The 18,621-nt window shown below is 46.5% G+C and overlaps 2 protein-coding genes across 8 annotated transcripts; one reads left to right on the top strand and one right to left on the bottom strand.

Moving 5' to 3' along the window:
- Window positions 1-470: 470 nt before the first annotated feature.
- On the top strand, window positions 471-16,542 carry LOC105567358 (copper-transporting ATPase 1). 7 transcript variants are annotated; one of them, XM_012022175.1, is made up of 14 exons: window positions 471-843; window positions 2,809-2,863; window positions 9,459-9,829; window positions 10,150-10,391; window positions 10,776-10,997; window positions 11,231-11,460; window positions 11,546-11,735; window positions 11,820-12,053; window positions 12,127-12,994; window positions 13,072-13,664; window positions 13,743-13,946; window positions 14,023-14,243; window positions 14,690-14,854; window positions 16,164-16,542. In XM_012022175.1, the coding sequence occupies exons 1-14, from the start codon at window positions 783-785 to the stop codon at window positions 16,294-16,296; spliced, it is 3,789 nt and encodes a 1,262-aa protein (XP_011877565.1). In that variant the 5' UTR covers window positions 471-782; the 3' UTR covers window positions 16,297-16,542. The 7 variants fall into 7 exon arrangements, with proteins under 7 accessions (XP_011877565.1, XP_011877570.1, XP_011877572.1 ...); XM_012022182.1 differs by lacking the exon at window positions 471-843 and adding an exon at window positions 1,020-1,046; XM_012022180.1 differs by lacking the exon at window positions 16,164-16,542 and having other exon boundaries at window positions 14,690-15,857.
- Window positions 16,543-16,643: 101 nt separating this feature from the next.
- Window positions 16,644-18,615, bottom strand: LOC105567359 (apoptosis regulatory protein Siva-like). The gene is made up of 4 exons (XM_012022183.1): window positions 18,204-18,615; window positions 17,934-18,121; window positions 17,707-17,858; window positions 16,644-17,630 (listed from the first exon to the last, which is right to left on the bottom strand). The coding sequence occupies exons 1-4, from the start codon at window positions 18,319-18,321 to the stop codon at window positions 17,585-17,587; spliced, it is 504 nt and encodes a 167-aa protein (XP_011877573.1). The 5' UTR covers window positions 18,322-18,615; the 3' UTR covers window positions 16,644-17,584.
- Between the last annotated feature and the right edge of the window lie 6 nt (window positions 18,616-18,621).

Raw genomic sequence — 18,621 nt, 5'->3', positions numbered from 1 at the left:
ACGCGATCTAAAAGTCAACAATTACACCTCCCCGGACCTCGAATACACTCTCCACGTTCAATTGGCCGCGCGCGGCTTCGCGCGGCACGTAGGGCCGAGAGGCCACGTTCAAAATTCACCAAAAGACACCGTCAACAAATCGCATTATCAAATTTGCCAAATTTAAAGAGCAGAGCCGGGCGATCAGCTGTGCGCGATTCATTTCGGCCGCGTCAGCTGGGCGCTCTGGTCTCTGGCTCCGAGCGGTCACGTGTTGCGTGGAGGGGAAAGGGGGGGGGGCGTCTGTTGACAGGAGCGGCGCGTGTGCACTCAGCTTGCGCGCGAGTGCACTCGTTTTGCGCGCGCCGCGCCGCGTCCATCTTCCGCCTCCCGTTCGCGCTGTGCGTGCGTGTGCGCCCGCGTCCGCCCTCGTTCGCTCAGCTCGGTGCGTGCCGTGCGAACGATCCCGCTCCGCGCGCCCGTCGGCAGTCGCGCCCGCGCACAAGGAGCGACGCGCCGTTCATTCACGCCGCCGTGGTGGGCTGCCCGCGTCGCGGAGGGTGCGAGGCGGACGCGCTTAAGGTTACGAGCCGCCCGTGAAGAGGCTGAGAAGAGGCAAGTGGACCCGCCCGCCCGCTCTCCGTGGCTCGTGTACGCGCGCGCCCTCCGTCCTTTTCGCGTCCTACGTCGCGCGCGCGAATCGCCCGGCGATGCGTGCGCGCGTCTGCCGCTGAAGGGACGGCCAGTTGGTATGATACAACGGCGCTGCCCGCCCGAGTCGCTGCGCCCGAACGCGAGGGAAGATGGAGATGACGTCGATGACGAAGCAGTCGGAGTCCCGGCGGAGCGGACGCGAGAGCAGAGGTACGTCGCGCGTCGCCTGCGCCCCGGACCGTAATCCTTGCGTTCTTGTTCCAGCGCCGTGTCGCGGGCCTCGGTGTCGGAACGCCTTCGATCGATGGAGCGTAACGCCATCGGCGGCCCCGACGTATGGAGCGCGGCGACCCCGCCGAAAGTGCGACGACACTGACGCTCCGCACGTTTTTTGCCAGTCGGGGTGTCCTATAGTTGCGTATTTGTCGTCGGATAAAACGTCGAGCGCGCGTCGGCTCGGCGCGACCGACTCTGTCCGGCGCGGCCTCGCCGCCGCATTCCTTATGCCTACGCAAAGCGAGCTTTTTACCAAGAGTCAACTGTGACGGAGAGAAGACTGCGCTGGGCGACGCTCGAGCCGCGCGTGAACCGTTCGGCGCGCTCGGACGCTCCAGGGTGACGCGTGCTCCTGGACTGCGTTCAAGAACGTCACCCCGAGTGCCCGGTGTATCATTTTATCCGTGCCGTTCACCGAGTGTTGAGGCGAATGTGTCCACGTTGCTGGAACTGGCTCCAGAACTTGGACCAAGTTCTGGACCAAGTTACAGCATCGCGGGCACGGACCTTCAAGGGGTAAAATGGATGAAACGATGCACTCGGGTGATGTTCGAATGCCGCCTTATTGTGCCGAGCGGTGCTAGAGCATGGTCCAAGTTCCAGTTTCGAGAAATGTGTAGCCAATCAACTTGCAGCTATTCCATAAAAGCGGAACTAGAACTTGGGGCCAGGTTCTAGCGCCGTGGACGCAGGCCTTCGGGCGCGAGCGAACGACCTGAATCTTTGTCCGCCGTCTTCGTAGTCTTGTATGTGGATTACGACGATAACGACAGATAAGACGAAGTCTGAAATACAGTGCCAGTGAGCGTCCCTTAAGCCTTGTGTCCACGAATCCGAAGGCTGCGTTCAAGTTGCAGCTTTTATGGAATAGCTGCAAGCTTACACATTTCTCGGAACCAGAACTTGGACACAGTTCTTGGATCGTGGACACGAGGCTTTAGAACGTTCGGTCGCAAGTTCCCTTTGTTGTCAGTTGCTTGCGAAATGACCGGAATCTCTAGTCTTCGAAATCAGCGTCCCGAGTGCAGCGCTCGCGTCAGTTTTCTGCCCGTCTAACCGTTCAGTTTTTAGGGCCTTGGCGGAACAGCTGCTGCACCCGAGACAATGTTTTGCGCTTTGAGTCTGCGTCTTGTTACTCCGCAAGCTTGCAGACCGTTGTCTCCGTGTACCACATTTAAAGCGTGAGACACAAGACGGATATCGCGCGTTACTTAAGACAAAGGCTTAAAACGCAGGACATTGTCTTAAAAGTACAGGGCCTTGGCAGACATTGTGCGTCGCTTCATTTTGTAGTGACGTTTAAACAATCTGCGCAAGTCGATAAATTGCACATTGTACAATCATACTTTGTTGACGAAGTTTTTAAGCGTTTTGATTTTGCTTATATAAAGTAGAATGTTTCTAGGCGCAAAGAGCGCAGCTTGTAGACGAGGCCTAAAACGCATGATGTCTTAAAAGTACAAAACAGCCATTCTGCCCAAGCCCTGGGGCCGAAGGGCCTTAGCTGAATGGCTGTCTTGTATTCTCGAGGCGCTAGACATTATTGCGAGCCACTTTAAAATAAGGACGTAAAACGCAAAATTATCTTGCATTCTTAAGCCACGAGACAATTATTGTGAGCCACTTTAAAAGGTCTTAAAACATTGCCTTGAAGACGGCCATTTTGCCAAGGCTTGCACACATTGCCACAAAGTTCCTCAGTTTCGCTCAGCCTCTCTGCAATCTTAACATTGAATCTCGGGACATTGCAGCTTTCCTAATTTAAATACGTTGCTTAATCTGTTGCTTTTTATACAATTATTTAAGCATTCCAAAATTCGTCTCGAGCGACTAATATTTTGTTCACGCACAAGTATCGATTAACATTACGAGTTATTGTACAATGAAATCTACTTGCAGGGAAAAGCGCCGACGGAGTTAGAAGCGGCAAGAAGCGTCGTTCCAAGAAGAAAAGGTGAGCGAGATACACTTCCTATACTTTGCAGTTTAATGATTAAGAAATCCTGAGAGATAAACAGAGAGTCACCGGTGAATCATGCAGAGAAAGAGAGAGAGAGAGAGAGAGCGAGAGAAAGAGAGAAAGACCAAGAGCATTGGCTTCGGTCTCGTTGCAAGAACGAGTGTGAGTTTGAACAGCAAAAATGTAATGACGTCCTTGCTCGCGGGACTCACAAGAAGAGATTTCCAATTTTGCCATCGGGGTTATCTTATCTGCTGCAGCTGAGCAGACCTCTCCACGCCCATAAACCGCATCATCTGTTCGATATATTTACGAAAATTAAATCAGTCGCGCTTAGTCCAGTCGTGAGCTCCACGTTCTACTGTCGCCCAGGCCGGCGGGACGGCCGTCGGAAAACATTGGCTGCAAACGTTGCTTGCACGTTATCGCGCCTGGCGGGACGCGGAAATTATTCCGTCGTACAAGGTTCAAGTTTACCTTAAATACCTCCTACCCATTATCTGCTCCGTTATCGGTCAAAAAGTGGCTACGTTCGAACAGGTAGCGCCTTTACTTTTGCGGCCAAGGAATATTGCCATTTTTAACTAATCTCCCGGGGCCAAGTCGCGCCTGTATGAATAAAACCATGGATACACGGGCTCGATCGGTTCAACGGTAGTCGAATTCTTTCGTTGATACAGTTTGGAGGGGCAGGCGCGAGAATACGATACTGTTTAATAACATAGTCGCGGTGGTATCTGTAAAACGTCACCGGTCGCAACCGGAGGACCGATCGAATGTCGAAACTGGAGCCCGAATGGACGGCCGCACCTGATCCGAATCCGCTCGACGCGGGGTGGCGAACGTGGATGTGTGTTAACAGGTGCGCCCGGCGTCGTCCTCCGCGTTGTCGCGCGCAGCAGACCCGTCCGGAACAACGTCGGCGCGCGTTCGAATCCGTTCGAGACACGTGACAGCCTCATTATAAAATCTCGTTAATTGCGTATTCGTTTCGATGAGTATCAGCTGGTTGCGACTGGGATAAGGCAAAAGTGTTCGTGGCGAGCGGAATAGCGAGCGTATCCGTGTGATCGCGGGAATACGAGGGGAAAATCGCACAAGATTTTGTGAATTTTCCGCGCGACGCGACGCGACGCGAAATGGCACGAGGCTCTGAGAACGCGTGGAAGTACAACGTGTTAATCGAGACGCCCGCCTGCGAGTAAGTTTCGCACAATTACGTCGTTGACGGAGGATTCTCTCGAGTCTTCTCGATCTGGCTGAATGAATCACGCCTCATTCCAGCTATTAATTTCCTACGCAGTTATCCCGGCGCGTTTTCCTTTTCCGAAGACCCATCAGCGGCAACGTCCTTTGTTCAGAGATGAATTCCAAGAGAGAGAGAATCAGAATCAGAATCGTTATTTATTACACGCTCTGGGACAAGTTCCCTAAAGTGTGAGAGCATAAAAACAAAAAATTACTATAGATAAAAGTATGACTGTGAGTGAGAACGCAATTTATAAACTTATACCTATATTATATAAAAATGTGAGTGTAATTTATGAAGGTATAGAATGTGTATTACATAAAATGAGATGGAACAGAAGTTGGAAATCCCACACGAGAGAGAGAAAGAGAGAGAGCCGGCAAAATTGGATTGGTCCTCGCTTTATTAAACGCGAGTGCGTTACATTGCGATTCCCGGCGTCTCGAGATAAATAACGCGGCGATAAATTATTATGGCAGTTCGCGGTTTAATAGCTGTTAAGCGAGATCACGCACGCGACGCGAGTACGGCAACTTTGTTGTTGATACGCATTGACGTAAGATCATTTAGAGATAACGCTGAAAATTAAGATCTCTCGAGGGAGGATAACGCTCGATAAAACTTGCGGGCGAAAAGATTTACTTTAAATTAATTCACGTCAATCTGCAGACAACATTTTCCCGATATTTTTTTAAGAACGTGTCGCGTTTAATATCCTCTCGACGGTCCCCAACGGTTACTGACAATCTGAGAGATGTTTGCAACTATTTCCGTCTCCTATCTTGGATTTCTGGACTTGCGTTTATTAGAAGCAATCTTTTTTTCTTGGCTTAGTTCTAATTGCACGATATTGTTCTAATGTGCTGTCCCTAGAGTATGCTGGTCTCATTTTTTATGTATTTATTCTTGTATCTATCATAGTCTAGATTTTGGTGCGTACTTTTATTCCGTAAAAGAGTTTTTGCATTTCTATAATAAAGCCAGTTAAAAGATTATTTCTAGCAACGAATGTCGGTAAAACAGACGGCTTTAGGATCCCCAATGGTCCCAACACTCGTCGAAATTCCGAGCCGCTTGACACTCTCGCAGTAAGACACGCAACAATTCCTTTTTCTCTCTTTCCTTCCGTCACGCACATGCACGGAGTATCGCTGAGTCCCCCTTCAATCTCGCTGGACGGAATCCGCTATCTGGAGCACGCCTTTCTCTCTCGCCCGAGTCACGCTCGTCGGCCAGGCAGTCGGCCCAGGTAGCCTGACTCACCTGGTCCTTTTTATAATCACGCCCTCGACGCGACTTACGCACGTTAAAACGTGTACCATTTTCGTACCACGTGCCGCGATTCGCGTCTTCCCCGTGCTACTCCGAGTCCTTGATCGTCGCGAGACCAAACTGTATCTTTGCACGACAACCGGGCGGATGTGTTCTTACGACGTGCCGCCGACTTAAAACGTTAACAATGTTGTTCGCGATAACGACAATGAGTCAATCTGGGGACTTGGCGCGGCTCCGTTGTCGGGTTCGGTGCTCTTTTAGACTCGCGGAAGAGCAGTGACGATTACTTGAGCGAATTATCGCTGCCTGGTGGTCACGCGAGGTTCCTGTCTTATTTTCGTGGCGGTACTCAACTACGATACCCTCTCAGGACCGCCGAACCCTCGGCTAGCCGGGAGAAATATGAAATTAATAGCTCGAGGTGACAAAGTAAATGTCACTTCGCTAGACGAGCGCGAAATATTGGCGTCGTATCGCGCCGTTTAACTGCGAGATGACCAAGTTCAGGGGTCCGTCGGTCCATCAGGCGAAGCTGGCCTATCGCAATCCGACGGATATCGCGACGGCGGACGAGGTGGACTGCTCGATACCATGCGAAAACATAGGATTGCTTGGGTCAGTATGCAAAGTTGTTTATGTATACGGAATCGGACCCAAGAAATTGAATCGTCGGTTTTACATTAATTGCGGCAAGAGTGGAAATAAAACTCTCTCTTTCTCTCGCCCTCGGAATCGGTCTTGAAACATCGGTGAACATCACGGTGCACTTTGAAGATCTGAAATAAGAAAGAGAATATGCTCGCTGAATGTGAACTTAGATCTCACTTGATAAGGACCTAAACCGAAGGTCGAAACGTTGTGAAATCGTATTTAATAAGTGTGGCCAGCTGAGGTTGATTGAAACTTGAAATTTTATTTATATAAATACTGCACTGAGAAAAATGTCCGATTAAATTGCTGTATACATCCGATGAAAAATGTGATCGGTTTTTCAATCAAGTTTTATCGGTAACTGCATTTCATCGGATGTTTCCGTAATTTAAAATGTAATCGGAAAAATTAACCATCGGAAACGCTGATTAATTGCCTATGGACACTTGTTTTCACTCTTTTAAAAGGCAATTCTCACCATGTGTTTATCCGAAAATCTGCTTCGGGAGGAGGTCTCAAGTAATTCTCGATTCTTTGAATGCATTCGCTTAAAAATGGCAAGTTTTTTGCACAATGAAATCAATTTTCCCCATCAGAGTCTCATTAATACGTATTGGGATCCTCATCAAGTTCCCTCGGTATAATTTCCACAGTCCGTATACGCGTCTAGTCTGCTAAACGAAAGTTTACCACGAGCAGAAAGCGTGGAGGCCTTTTACCTGAGCCGGTAACTTTCACGCGTGTTAAAATTAAGATCGCCTCGTGCCGAGCGATTCGCGGACACGAAATACACTTGCGCGCGAGCTCCACGATCAGAATCCACCGTTAGCAGCATCTCGCGATAGATTACAGCCTGGCAAAAATCGCCAAGATACGCATGAGCGTCCTTGCTTGGCGGCGTATCGGGTCTGCCCTCGACGTCGATCGCGCACGACTTATCGTACACGTGCACTCGGTTTAATTTGACATTCCGTCACGATAAAATGCCGCATTGTTCGGCGATTAAGAGACACTCGGCTGCTCGCATGCATCTGAGCTGTAATACGACGTGGTGCGGCGACCAGACGCGTTCTTATCTCTAACATTCGATTCAAGGAGGATGCGCTCACCGGGAAATATTGTTGTGCAACCGTAAGCATTGCCAATTATATAATTCGTAATTATATCTCACATATATATCTCGCAGTGCCATTCGACGTTAAAATATGAAGAAATCGCACGCGAGAAGAAATTTTCTCAAAATTTATCTGAGAACCGCGGGACAGCGCGGTATCTTGAAGAGTTTTACGACTGTTCGAAATGGTAGATTTTCAAAGAGTTCACGTAAAATCCTCCAAAATGCCGCATTCTCCCACGGTTGCGCGATTTTCAGGGCGAGGTAATCGAGAGTAATTCAGAATAATCCAGAACGCAATTGTCATTATCCTAGACATATAATATCGTCGGTTCGCGTAACACGAAGGCGCAAATCGAATTTCTACCGTAAATCGAAAATTATTTTCCCGATGGACCCGAGGAGGGCGAGGGAGAATGCTCGAGGGAGGGTTCGTTCCGTCCGCGGCGGCAAAATCAATTTGGTCCTGATCATCCGTCTAACTGGCACGCTCGGCGGAACTCCAAGTATTCGAGCTCCTCGCCGAGCGGGTCCTCCATCAGCTCGGCATTGTCGCGTACATCGAGCTGGTCCGCGGTATCAGCCGGCTCGTGCGCTCGCCCGCGGCTTTTATCCTCTCCGTGGAAAGACGTGCCGTGGGCAAAAAGGTGAACCGTGAGCAGCCGATCTCAGGCCAGGCGATTACCAAAGTTATCAGTCGCTCGGTGATATCAATTCGTGTCGAGTATCGCGTAATATTTTGGTGCCGCGTCTTCCCCACTCGCTCGCCGCCCTCGACTCGCCGAAAGAATCGCGTCGGCGAACGTTTCTGCCTGGTGAAAAATCGCAATTTCCGCCGGGGGGGAAGATCGGCGATCGTGCGTTTCTCTGGATCGTTTCTTCTTCCCTTTGCCGCGTATCTGACCGTTCGAAACGTTCGGAGTTTTCATGGTGAACGACGCGATAGGGGATCCGTTTGGTCGAAATTGAATCGCGATTCCATATCGCGGCTCTTATCGGAGCGCGGCCGCGCAAGCAGGCGGACATTAAAACAGAATTTTCCCGAAGATATTGTCAGGGGAGCGTTATCTCCTCACGATTAACGTCCGCCAACAAGAAAACCCAATTGCGTAGTAACATATGTTACTTATTCTCTAAAGATTGGTTGCGACACTCGCGTAAATAAAAAAGGCTGAAGACGCCCTTTCGAAGTAAATAATTTCTTTTCAAAAGGTAATCCTTGGCATCGTTTAAGAAATCGTCGGAAAATAAGCAAACACCCGCGTCGACTTGTCGAAAATATAAGATAATATAAATTTCCGACTTCTACGACTCGTTTTTTTCCCCATGCTTATCTGTTGTGCCGCGGACGATAGGAAATAGATAATTTTCGAGAGTTCAAGAGGAGGCAGATAAGGAACCGCGTAACGATTTCCAATAAGTAGAATGGAGAACTGCCCTTTGATAGCGAAAGACGAGGAAAGCTCGTCTCTCCTTAACAAAACTTACGGCGCCGTCGATACTCGCTGGTAAGCTCCTGGAGAACTGCGATTGTTAATTGTTGTGCAATGTTACGCGTCCATATTGGGAGGCAACAAAGCTTGCCCGGTTCTTCGCGGACCAAAGGGGACCAGGAAAAATGCGAGCATCGGATCAACCTCGGTCAATTTTAAATGAATGGTTTTGGAAGCGATCTTTAGCCTTGATTCCTCGAGCATCTTCGAGATTAGCGTAACGCGAGCACAGCTTGAGCCTCGGGAATTGAAATGAGATGAGCTTATTGGCTCCTCTCAGTCGAGTCCTGCTCTCTGCATCTCAAATTTACAATTTATAATCCCGTATATCTATGTAGTACACCGATGAGTCATGATTTCGTCCGCCTAGCGCTTCGCCATTGTTCGCGCTGAACATTGTTGTCCGCGCGGAGCTCATAGAAATCTGCTTCCGCGGTCGACATACTGCTCGTTATCAGCGAGCCGCGGACTGCAGATAAGAGGCGAGAATTTTTGAACCGGGAGATAGCCGACTGAGACTCCCCTTTCATCGTTTCTTCTCACGTGGTGTTGAATATCGGAATATTATATGCCGCGAATTAATAACGCACGGGCCGTTAACTTGTAACTTGCTCGCGGAACGAAATTCGGGAAGAAATTCAGTTACCATTAATCAGCACTTTTTGTACAGTCCACGCATCTCATTACACTGGCTTTCAACCACGTCCACGCTGTGCTAAAAGATCGGACTGAAATCGACTGGTCGCGAATAAACCGTAGGAGACACTTGCGTTGCAAAATGCCTGAAATCGCTCTGAAATTTTGCAGGGATAGTCACGAGGACGACAGCGATGATATCATGCACGTGGGAATGTCAACGGAAAATGTTAGCGCGATTAAACTCCGCATCCATGGCATGACCTGCTACAATTGCGCGAACAACATCGAGAAGACGATGCGCAACCGGTCCGACGTCATCGGCATCAAGGTGATACTGAACGAGGAAGTCGGTTACATCAAGTACAAAACGAACAAGATTACGCCCAAAGAATTGGCGGACGCGATCGAGGACATGGGGTTCACCGTCCGCATGCCGAAACCCGTCAAGAGAAGGGACGTCGCCACAGTACCCACCCCCGGCGTCTGCCACATACACATAGACGGAATGACGTGTCAGTCGTGCGTCAAGAATATCACCGGTGAGTCGACGTGTGAAGATGAAACGAATCCCTGTCCGACTTATTCCCTTTAATGAATCTTTTAATGAAGGTTCATTTCAGCGACGCCAGTGTCTGGAAACTAGACACGAGGAAATCTCAAATTTCATTCCCTATGTCTGTACAATCATTACACTCACTTGAAAAAAAGAACGGATTGCTCTGTTGATACATGAACAAGTAATGACGCTTGACGCTCTCTTAGTTTGAAGCTTTGAAATGTTATCCTTCATAGTCGGACAAGATCTTCACATCCGACAATTCTTGCGCGGGTCATATAATGTGTATCTTCTCTGTCGTAGATGTTCTGTCCTCAAAGCCCGGTATAAACAGCGTGGACGTCAGTCTGCGGGATAGAGAAGCCAAAATATGTTACAGTGATAGTACTATATCAAGCAGTGACATAGCAATGCATATAGAAGATTTGGGCTTCTCCGCGTATGTGAAAAAGGCGGGGGATAAGAAGAAGAGAAAGACGGAGTCGCAAGCGAATGGCATCGGTGATGTCAAAAATCAATTTTCAAAGTGCTTCCTGCATATAACGGTAAGTTGTGTCTCTCCTTCGACCCTTCGTGTATATTTATAAATTTGTCATGTTGGGGCCTGAACAGAATGGCTGTGTTATAGGTCAAGACAGTCTTAAGACAATGTTTTATGTTTCAAGCCTTTGTCTTGAGGTAACGCACAATAACTGGTCTCGTGTCTTAAGAGTACAAGACAGCCATTCTGCTCAGGCCCTAAGGCTGGCGTTACATTTGTCGTACGACAAATTTTTCGTGTTGGTTGGCTGCAGGATAGTAAAATTCTCGAGTACCTAGAAATTTTCTATTCAGCAGCCAATCAATAATGTTACAAATGCAATATTAGGCTAACGAAGTAGCGTTCAAGCAGCATAAGCGGATAATGGATTAATTTGTTTGCGAAAAAGGGTATGACCAGCGCTTCCTGCGTCGCTGCGATAGAGAAACACTGCAGAAAACTATACGGTGTGAACAACATACTGGTGGCACTGATGGCCGCCAAGGCAGAAGTCAGTTACGATCCTGACAGGATCACACCGGCGGATATTGCTGCCAGCGTATCGGAATTGGGTTTTCCCACGACTTTAACTGAGGAATCCGGGACTGGACAGAGCGAAGTCGAGTTGAGGGTAAGATTTAGAGTGTATTTTCATATTGACGTCAATAATATTAATAGAAAGCAGATATCGCTTTGCCCCTTTGGGATGTTGCGGGAAAAAATCCCGCTTGTCCGCAGTTGCGCGAGTCTGGGGCGTATTTGGTGTAAAAAAGATTACAAGTTAAAATTCTGCAGAAAGTTAGAGATTGAAAACTGCTTCGTATGCACAGCTCGCGGCCACGTTCCTAACTTGGTTCGTTTCAGATCTTGGGCATGACGTGCGCGTCGTGCGTAAATAAAATAGAGTCCACCGTGAAGAAGCTACCTGGTGTACGATTGGCGACGGTCGCTCTAGCGACGCAGCGGGGCAAGTTTAGGTACGACGTGGAGAAGACTGGCATCAGACATATCGTCGATTGTATCAATAAACTAGGTTTCACGGCCAGTCTGTTTAGCAACCAAGATAGGGACAATAGGGATTACCTGGATCAAAAGTAAATACAATTTGTGAATAATTTATGCGTCGCGCGCGCGCGCGCGGTATACAAAGGTCTTCAATGATTATTGTCTATGTCGCAGAGAACTGATAAGTAAATGGCGAACGGCGTTTTTGGTGTCGCTGATTTTCGGAGTCCCGTGCATGGTAGTGATGGTATATTTCATGGTGATCATGTCAGTCGGCAACAAGACGCACGAGGAAATGTGCTGCATAATACCTGGTCTTTCCTGGGAAAATCTACTACTCTTTGTGTTCTCCACGCCGGTGCAGGTACGCGCAACGAGATAGAGAACATTTATCCGTTATCGCATTCCGTCGTAGGCGTAGTCTTGAATTAATTGTATTACTATGCAGTTCTTTGGCGGCTGGCATTTCTATGTGCAAGCCTACAAAGCTTTGAGACACGGCACGACCAACATGGACGTCTTAATCTCGATGACTACTACGATCTCGTACCTTTATTCCATTGCCGTCCTCGCCGCCGCTATGATAATGCAAGAGAACGTCAGTCCACAGACGTTCTTCGACACTCCGCCGATGCTCTTGGTTTTCATCAGTCTGGGAAGATGGCTCGAGCATGTGGCAAAGGTGATCACCATGATTCAGTCTGTTGTATTAAAAAGACACGGCCAAAAATAACACTGAAACATTTCGCTTTTAGGGAAAGACGTCCGAAGCTCTCTCAAAACTGTTGTCTTTGAAAGCCACGGATGCGGTGTTAGTCACGCTAGGGCGTAACAACGTAATATTATCGGAGCACGTGATAACCATCGACATGGTGCAACGCGGCGACGTGCTAAAGGTGCTCCCGGGCGCCAAAGTGCCCGTCGACGGCCGCGTGCTGTCCGGTCAATCGACCTGCGACGAGAGTCTGATTACCGGCGAGAGTATGCCAGTGCCAAAGAGCAAGGACTCGCTGGTGATCGGCGGCTCGATCAATCAGAACGGGTCGTTGATGATCGTCGCCACGCACACGGGCGAGCACACGACGCTGGCGCAAATCGTCCGCTTGGTAGAGGAAGCGCAGACGAACAAGGCGCCTATCCAGCAGCTCGCCGACAGGATAGCCGGCTATTTCATACCCCTGGTTATAGCGGTCTCTGTAGTGACGCTAATAATTTGGATCATCATCGGCTACGCGAACGTCGAGCTGCCCATGTCGCACAACGATCAGATCAATAAAAGCAGCTCGAATCGCGACGAAATCATATTTCAGTACGCCTTTCGTAGCGCCCTGGCGGTACTCGCGATCGCTTGTCCCTGCGCGCTCGGCCTGGCCACCCCGACCGCGGTTATGGTCGGCACGGGCGTAGGCGCGCAAAACGGTATCCTGATCAAGGGGGCCGAGCCGCTGGAGAACGCGCACAAGGTCAAATGCGTCGTCTTCGATAAGACGGGAACGTTGACACACGGCGTCCCGCTCGTCACCAGAATCGGTATGTTCGTCGAGGAGAAGGTCTGCACATTAGGGAAGATGCTGCTGGTCGTCGGCACGGCGGAGATAAACAGCGAACATCCTATCGGGTCAGGTAAGTATCGTGATTTCTGCGCCGTTACATTTACATTGAATTCATTCTGTGCAATAATCGTTGATTTTTCTCTCAAGCGATCGTACGCTACGTGAAAGACACAATCGGAACGACCACTGGAGAATGCTCGAACTTTCAAGCGGTCGCCGGCTGCGGTTTAAAATGTAAAGTGACTCACTTGGACGCTGCACTGTTTAATGCGCTGAGGTCCGAGAAGCTTATCAATTACATGAATCAGGCATGCGACTTGCAGACTGGAACGTTCAGTCTCAATAATGTGCCCATTGACAAGCTGGCACTCGTCAAGTCGGTAGAAGAGGTCCAGGAGAAGCAAAAGTTTGATCTACAGTTACTTTTAAATCCAAACCAGCGCAACACCGAGGACCCCGTGGATGATTTGTACGAGGTTTGCATCGGTAATCGGGAGTGGATGCACCGGAATGCGATCACGATTCCGGATGAAGTCGACAGGAGGATGGTCGACGAGGAGGACCTAGGTCGCACCGCCGTCTTAATCTCGATAAACAATATTCTGGTCTCCATGATCAGTGTCGCTGACACGGTGAAGCCCGAGGCACATCTCGCGATCTATACCCTGAAGAACATGGGATTGCAGGTGATCCTCTTGACGGGCGATAATAAGAAGACCGCGGCTTCGATCGCCAGACAGGTACGGAATCACGGGATCACCGTTGTATGATTTCTGCGATAAGATAAAATTGTTTATTGACTTCTTGGGAATACATAGGTCGGCATCAGCAGAGTTTTCGCGGAGGTGTTACCGTCCCACAAGGTGGCTAAAATTCAGCGATTGCAAGAACAGGGGTTGAGAGTCGCCATGGTGGGAGACGGCGTCAATGACAGCCCGGCTCTAGCTCAAGCGGACGTCGGTATCGCTATCGCGTCTGGCACAGACGTAGCCGTGGAGGCCGCCGATGTGGTTCTGATGCGCGTAAGTCGCGCGCGAATAACAAGTGAAAGTGATGCCTTGTACAAGTTATACGAGAGCAATATCAAATCTGTTGCAGAGCGATCTCCTGGACGTAATCGCGTGTTTAAATCTATCAAGGAAAACGGTCCATAGAATAAGACTGAATTTCTTATTCGCTAGTATCTACAATCTTCTCGGCATTCCCATAGCCGCCGGTGTATTCAGCTCCTTTGGATTCTTCCTACAGCCCTGGATGTCTTCCGCTGCCATGGCTTTAAGTAGCGTATCGGTGGTAGGAAGTTCTTTGTTACTGAAATTGTAAGTAACTACATCACTTTTTAACCTTCTTCTTCCTCGCGTATTAGGCTTAAAGCCTGTTTTATCCAGCTTTCGTTCTGGCACTTTGAGCATTTGATTTACTTCATCTTCGGTAAGGCTGCTAACCTTGCCGAAAGAAACCTCCCATCTGAAGGATTGTACCCCTACATACAGGGATGTGTGTGTGGCAAGATAATCTCGGTGGTTGCCACTTCCTTTCGGGAGAGTCCGAAAAAACCAACGGTGTCCGTGAATTTGAACTCGGATCTTTTCGTTCATTTGTTTACTAAGCAGCGCACATTTCTCCACGCCACACTCGCCACCACTTTTTAATCATGGATTTAAAATAATGTAATTTTAGAGAGACAGAGAGATATAAAAGGATTACATTGTTCGTTTCACAGTCAATAGAATGTTTTAACAATGTATACCGATAATTTGTGCAGTTATCGTAAACCGACTAAAGCCACGTTGGAAACTCCCGAATACCTAGCAGCTATGCAGGCAGATTCTACAGCAAGAATGATTGATTGGGACACGTTATCAGTCCATCGCGGAATAGAAGATACGTACACACCAGTTCTGGACAAGTCAACGTCCACACTGTCCAGGTACAAGCAAACAGCTTGCGAACCCTCTATTGCTTAATATTATATAGAGTTAATTAATGTTAACGGGAGAAGTTCGTTATTTATTTCCTTATATACTAACCATGTACAGAATTATTTTTGATAATGCAACTTACACCCCCGCTCTCCATCGCTTATTGGAATATCGACATGTTTGTATGCAATTATTATTGTTTGCGAATAACAGTTCGAAGTGAAACATAACTAATCGATAATTGCTTAATTTCATATCATTGTAAATAACATAATTTAGACACTTTCAATGAATCCAGGTCTTCTTGTATTTTACTTGGATGTTTATATACAGACTGATTCCTGATTGCATTTAATTTCAATATACATATTATAATTAAATTTCAGTTCAAGGTCTCGAAATTTTCTTTCGAAACATTTTCTTAATCATTTTGACAAGTTTTTTCAAAAGGTTATGGTAAAAAAGCGCCTGAAGCACCGCACCACTACAATCGCACCGTCACAAGAAAATACATATTAATGTTTCACGCGGGTCTCATTACAAAGAAACTAATTTTCGCCTAACATGAAAGAAATTGATATCGATTATGAATAATTAAGAATCATTCTGTGTGTAATGTTCTTTAAAAATGATGAAGATGTAAGGTTTTGTGTATGAAATTATATTATTCCTAGCTCTTAATTACTAAAGTTGACCGAAATTATGATTTCTGTCCACAGAAATTTTTTCAAATGTTATGAATGTTTTGCTTATTCTTCGGAAATACTGGTTTGTTACTTACGATAGAATATAAGACTGAGAACAAAAATATTCTCGTCTGCGGGAGAAATGTATTGTCTACTTGAAATTATTTTTATTATAAATATAATTCTTTATAACTGAATACAATTAAGTAACTAACTAATAAATGTGTAAAGATGTTGCTATGGAATATTAGAAAAACTGTTAGATGCATTAAGAATTTTACTCTACTGTACCAATATTTTTGATGTATAAATACTCAGATATGTATTTTTAATTGCATTACCTAATCCTACCTACTAATACAATAAGTGATCACATTTGCCACCTACATAAAATATAATCATACGTTACATCAAAAGATCGCATCTTTGTGTTATTCATGCTAGTAACATCATCACCGGAAAAAGTAACAAATACATACACTTTGCTCAAGTGCATTTATAAAACTAATATAGCACTAATATAACGTGCTAACATGCTACGTGTCTTTGTTACATACAGCTATTTTGGATAGCGACGGATTAGCTAATATGAAAATTTAATATGTCTGCGCATCGCAAAATCTATTTGCAGAATATTTGGAAAGTCAAAACACGAGGTGGAGGGCCATCTCCTTGGCGAGGAAGTAGATGAAATTGATTTAGCCGTGGATTTTTCGAATTTCCGTAAAACCGTGAAGGACTCTACGGACATAACTATCGTATGAATCATGCAAGAGCACTGTCCGACAAGCATTTTTCCTCTGTTGACGTTGCAGCAAATTAATCAGACGTTACCAATAATTTTTATATCATTTTATAATGGAACTAACCGAAGAAATTGTATAGTCCACTAACGATTCTATTATAATATAAACTGAGTTTTATCTGTCGCAATAAAAGTAAGTAGTATCGCAAAAGTAATACCAATAATTCGTACAAGACTTCGTGAATCGATTTGAGTGATGTTCATGTTTAAACGAATCAGTTCGTTGTTATATTTTTATAAACTGTATACGTTAAAATGTATAAATAATATCAATCTACGTAATTACGAAGGTTTCCATAACAGAATAGCAGTACTTCATTTTATTGCAATTAACAGACACAAGTTTTATCGACCGTTTTGTCTCATTACATACAGATGTACTTAATTCAAATAGCAAGTGGGGAAAAAAGTTACGTCTCATACATTTTCAAAAATACACGTGATGTTTTATATACGTTTTATACCTTCTTTGTTTACTTTATACATTTATGTAAAACTAGAAATCATGAGATTTTGGAAGAATTGTTAAATATCCTTAAAACTTTGTCACACTTGAGCAGTTTTTAATTTTACGTCTTATTTTTCACTAATTAAGAAAATTTCACATTTAGAAGCTTCCACTGTGAATTGCAACGATTGAAAACAAACGAAGCGAAATCACACGATTTACTCACATAATTTATTATAGTTTATATCATTTATTATATATAAAATATCAAAGATATTAGGCTACAACTGTATCTTATATTTTAAATAAACAGAGATAAGGGTAACAGCGTGACTTTTAAACTTAATTTAGGAAATTTCTACATTCTTTATCGACACTTTCTCTCAAACACTTAACGAGGTACCACGATGCACATCCAATATTCAAGATACAAGAAAATGCGCGTGTACGTGTATATACATATATACATTCTTCAGTACAGATTTGCGCCTCAATTTTTTCCACTCTTTGTAGACTCTCAATTATACAATACTATTTAAAAACTGTTCATAACAATTCCTTTTTACATATAAAATAATGTTTAAATAATTAATTAGATAAGTAAAAATTTTATACAATCATTAAAACACTTCTATAGACGAGAATTCATAATTACTGAAAGACCTGTCCAGGATTTGAATATCCTTCGTAACAATGATATATAATTTGTATGTACGTAAAATTACAGTAGACCAGTGGCAAAGCTACGAGTATGCATTTCTTGTGAGAGGAGCCCTTGGAAGAAAGTACCTTTTGGCAGCTATCGATAACAATTAAGACACATAACTTGCTCGTCGCAGTTATATCTGAAACGAAACGACACACGGTTACAAATCGTACGCACGAGACTTACGCGAGGATGCGCACCGGCTTACGACTCACACAGGTAGAGAGCAGTTCTGGCAAAACAATTCCGCGCAGCTGGCGCACGTAGACTGACAGTAGGAGCACAGCGCCTGATCGCAGTAGTAGCACGCGTTCACCGTAGATCGATCTATTAGTCGGCCGCATCCGCAAAGGTCCACCGGGACATCCTGGAAGAGAAACGAAGCGGTCAGTGAACTGCGCAAGGTGGTCCGGACGCCAATGCGGTCCCGCGATCGACCTACGTTGACGATCCTGTCGCTGGGCTTCAGTTGCAACTTATCGGTCAGCAGCATCTGCCTCAGACAAGACGTGGATCTGAATTTGCACGGTGACGGCCGCCGAGGGGAAGTCGGATCCGGAGAGTCCATTCCCGTGTTTAACTTGTGGACGAACGCCCTTGCGCCTGCCTTGAGCAAGCTCAGGGTCTTGTCTGAAAGTGCGCGTGGAGTGAGACTCGCAGTCCTCGCAGGAGAGCCTGCCCGGTTAACTCGCGAAGCGTGCCAAGTACCTACCGTAAACCTCCTTCATCCGCTGCTCGCTCGACACGCCGTTGTCCAGCTGCTTCTCCCCCACGTGCACCTTCAGCTGCGTCGACAGGGCGCACTCGAAGGGACAGGTGCGTTTCGGCATCTTCCAAAGTCGGCGTTCGACGTTTAACCTAGCAACATGACCCTGTTGTGCGACGTTCACCTGGGAACGAACGTGGCCGGCGTCTTGGATTGAAACCACGGCCAGAGAGAGACCTGAGAGCGGCCAAGCCGGCTTCTTTTTCGTCTTATTGATGAGTTTGTTGGCTCCTGGCCTCAAACTCGGCTACGCCGGCGTTTTACTAATTTACTTGATACAGTTCTCGCTCGGCTGATTCCAGCGCCTCACGTCCATTTCATTCTTGCAACTATCTCGCTACACCCGTTTTCAAGCACTGCCGAT

Source organism: Vollenhovia emeryi, unplaced genomic scaffold, assembly GCF_000949405.1.
Source record: "Vollenhovia emeryi isolate VEMERY1.0 unplaced genomic scaffold, V.emery_V1.0 DF939138.1, whole genome shotgun sequence".
NCBI lineage: Eukaryota > Metazoa > Arthropoda > Insecta > Hymenoptera > Formicidae > Vollenhovia > Vollenhovia emeryi.
Note: the sequence above shows the minus strand (reverse complement) of the source record. Positions and strands in the feature narration are given on the sequence as shown.

Coding starts and splice junctions, on each gene's coding strand:
- LOC105567358 (XM_012022175.1), top strand. CDS start 783: ATGGAGATGACGTCGATGACGAAGCAGTCGGAGTCCCGGCGGAGCGGA. Junction 10,392..10,775: donor AGTGCTTCCTGCATATAACG/GTAAGTTGTGTC, acceptor TTTGCGAAAAAG/GGTATGACCAGCGCTTCCTG. Junction 12,995..13,071: donor CGAACATCCTATCGGGTCAG/GTAAGTATCGTG, acceptor TTTTCTCTCAAG/CGATCGTACGCTACGTGAAA.
- LOC105567359 (XM_012022183.1), bottom strand. CDS start 18,321: ATGCCGAAACGCACCTGTCCCTTCGAGTGCGCCCTGTCGACGCAGCTG. Junction 18,122..18,203: donor GCGGATGAAGGAGGTTTACG/GTAGGTACTTGG, acceptor GCGCACTTTCAG/ACAAGACCCTGAGCTTGCTC. Junction 17,631..17,706: donor CAGAACTGCTCTCTACCTGT/GTGAGTCGTAAG, acceptor GTTTCGTTTCAG/ATATAACTGCGACGAGCAAG.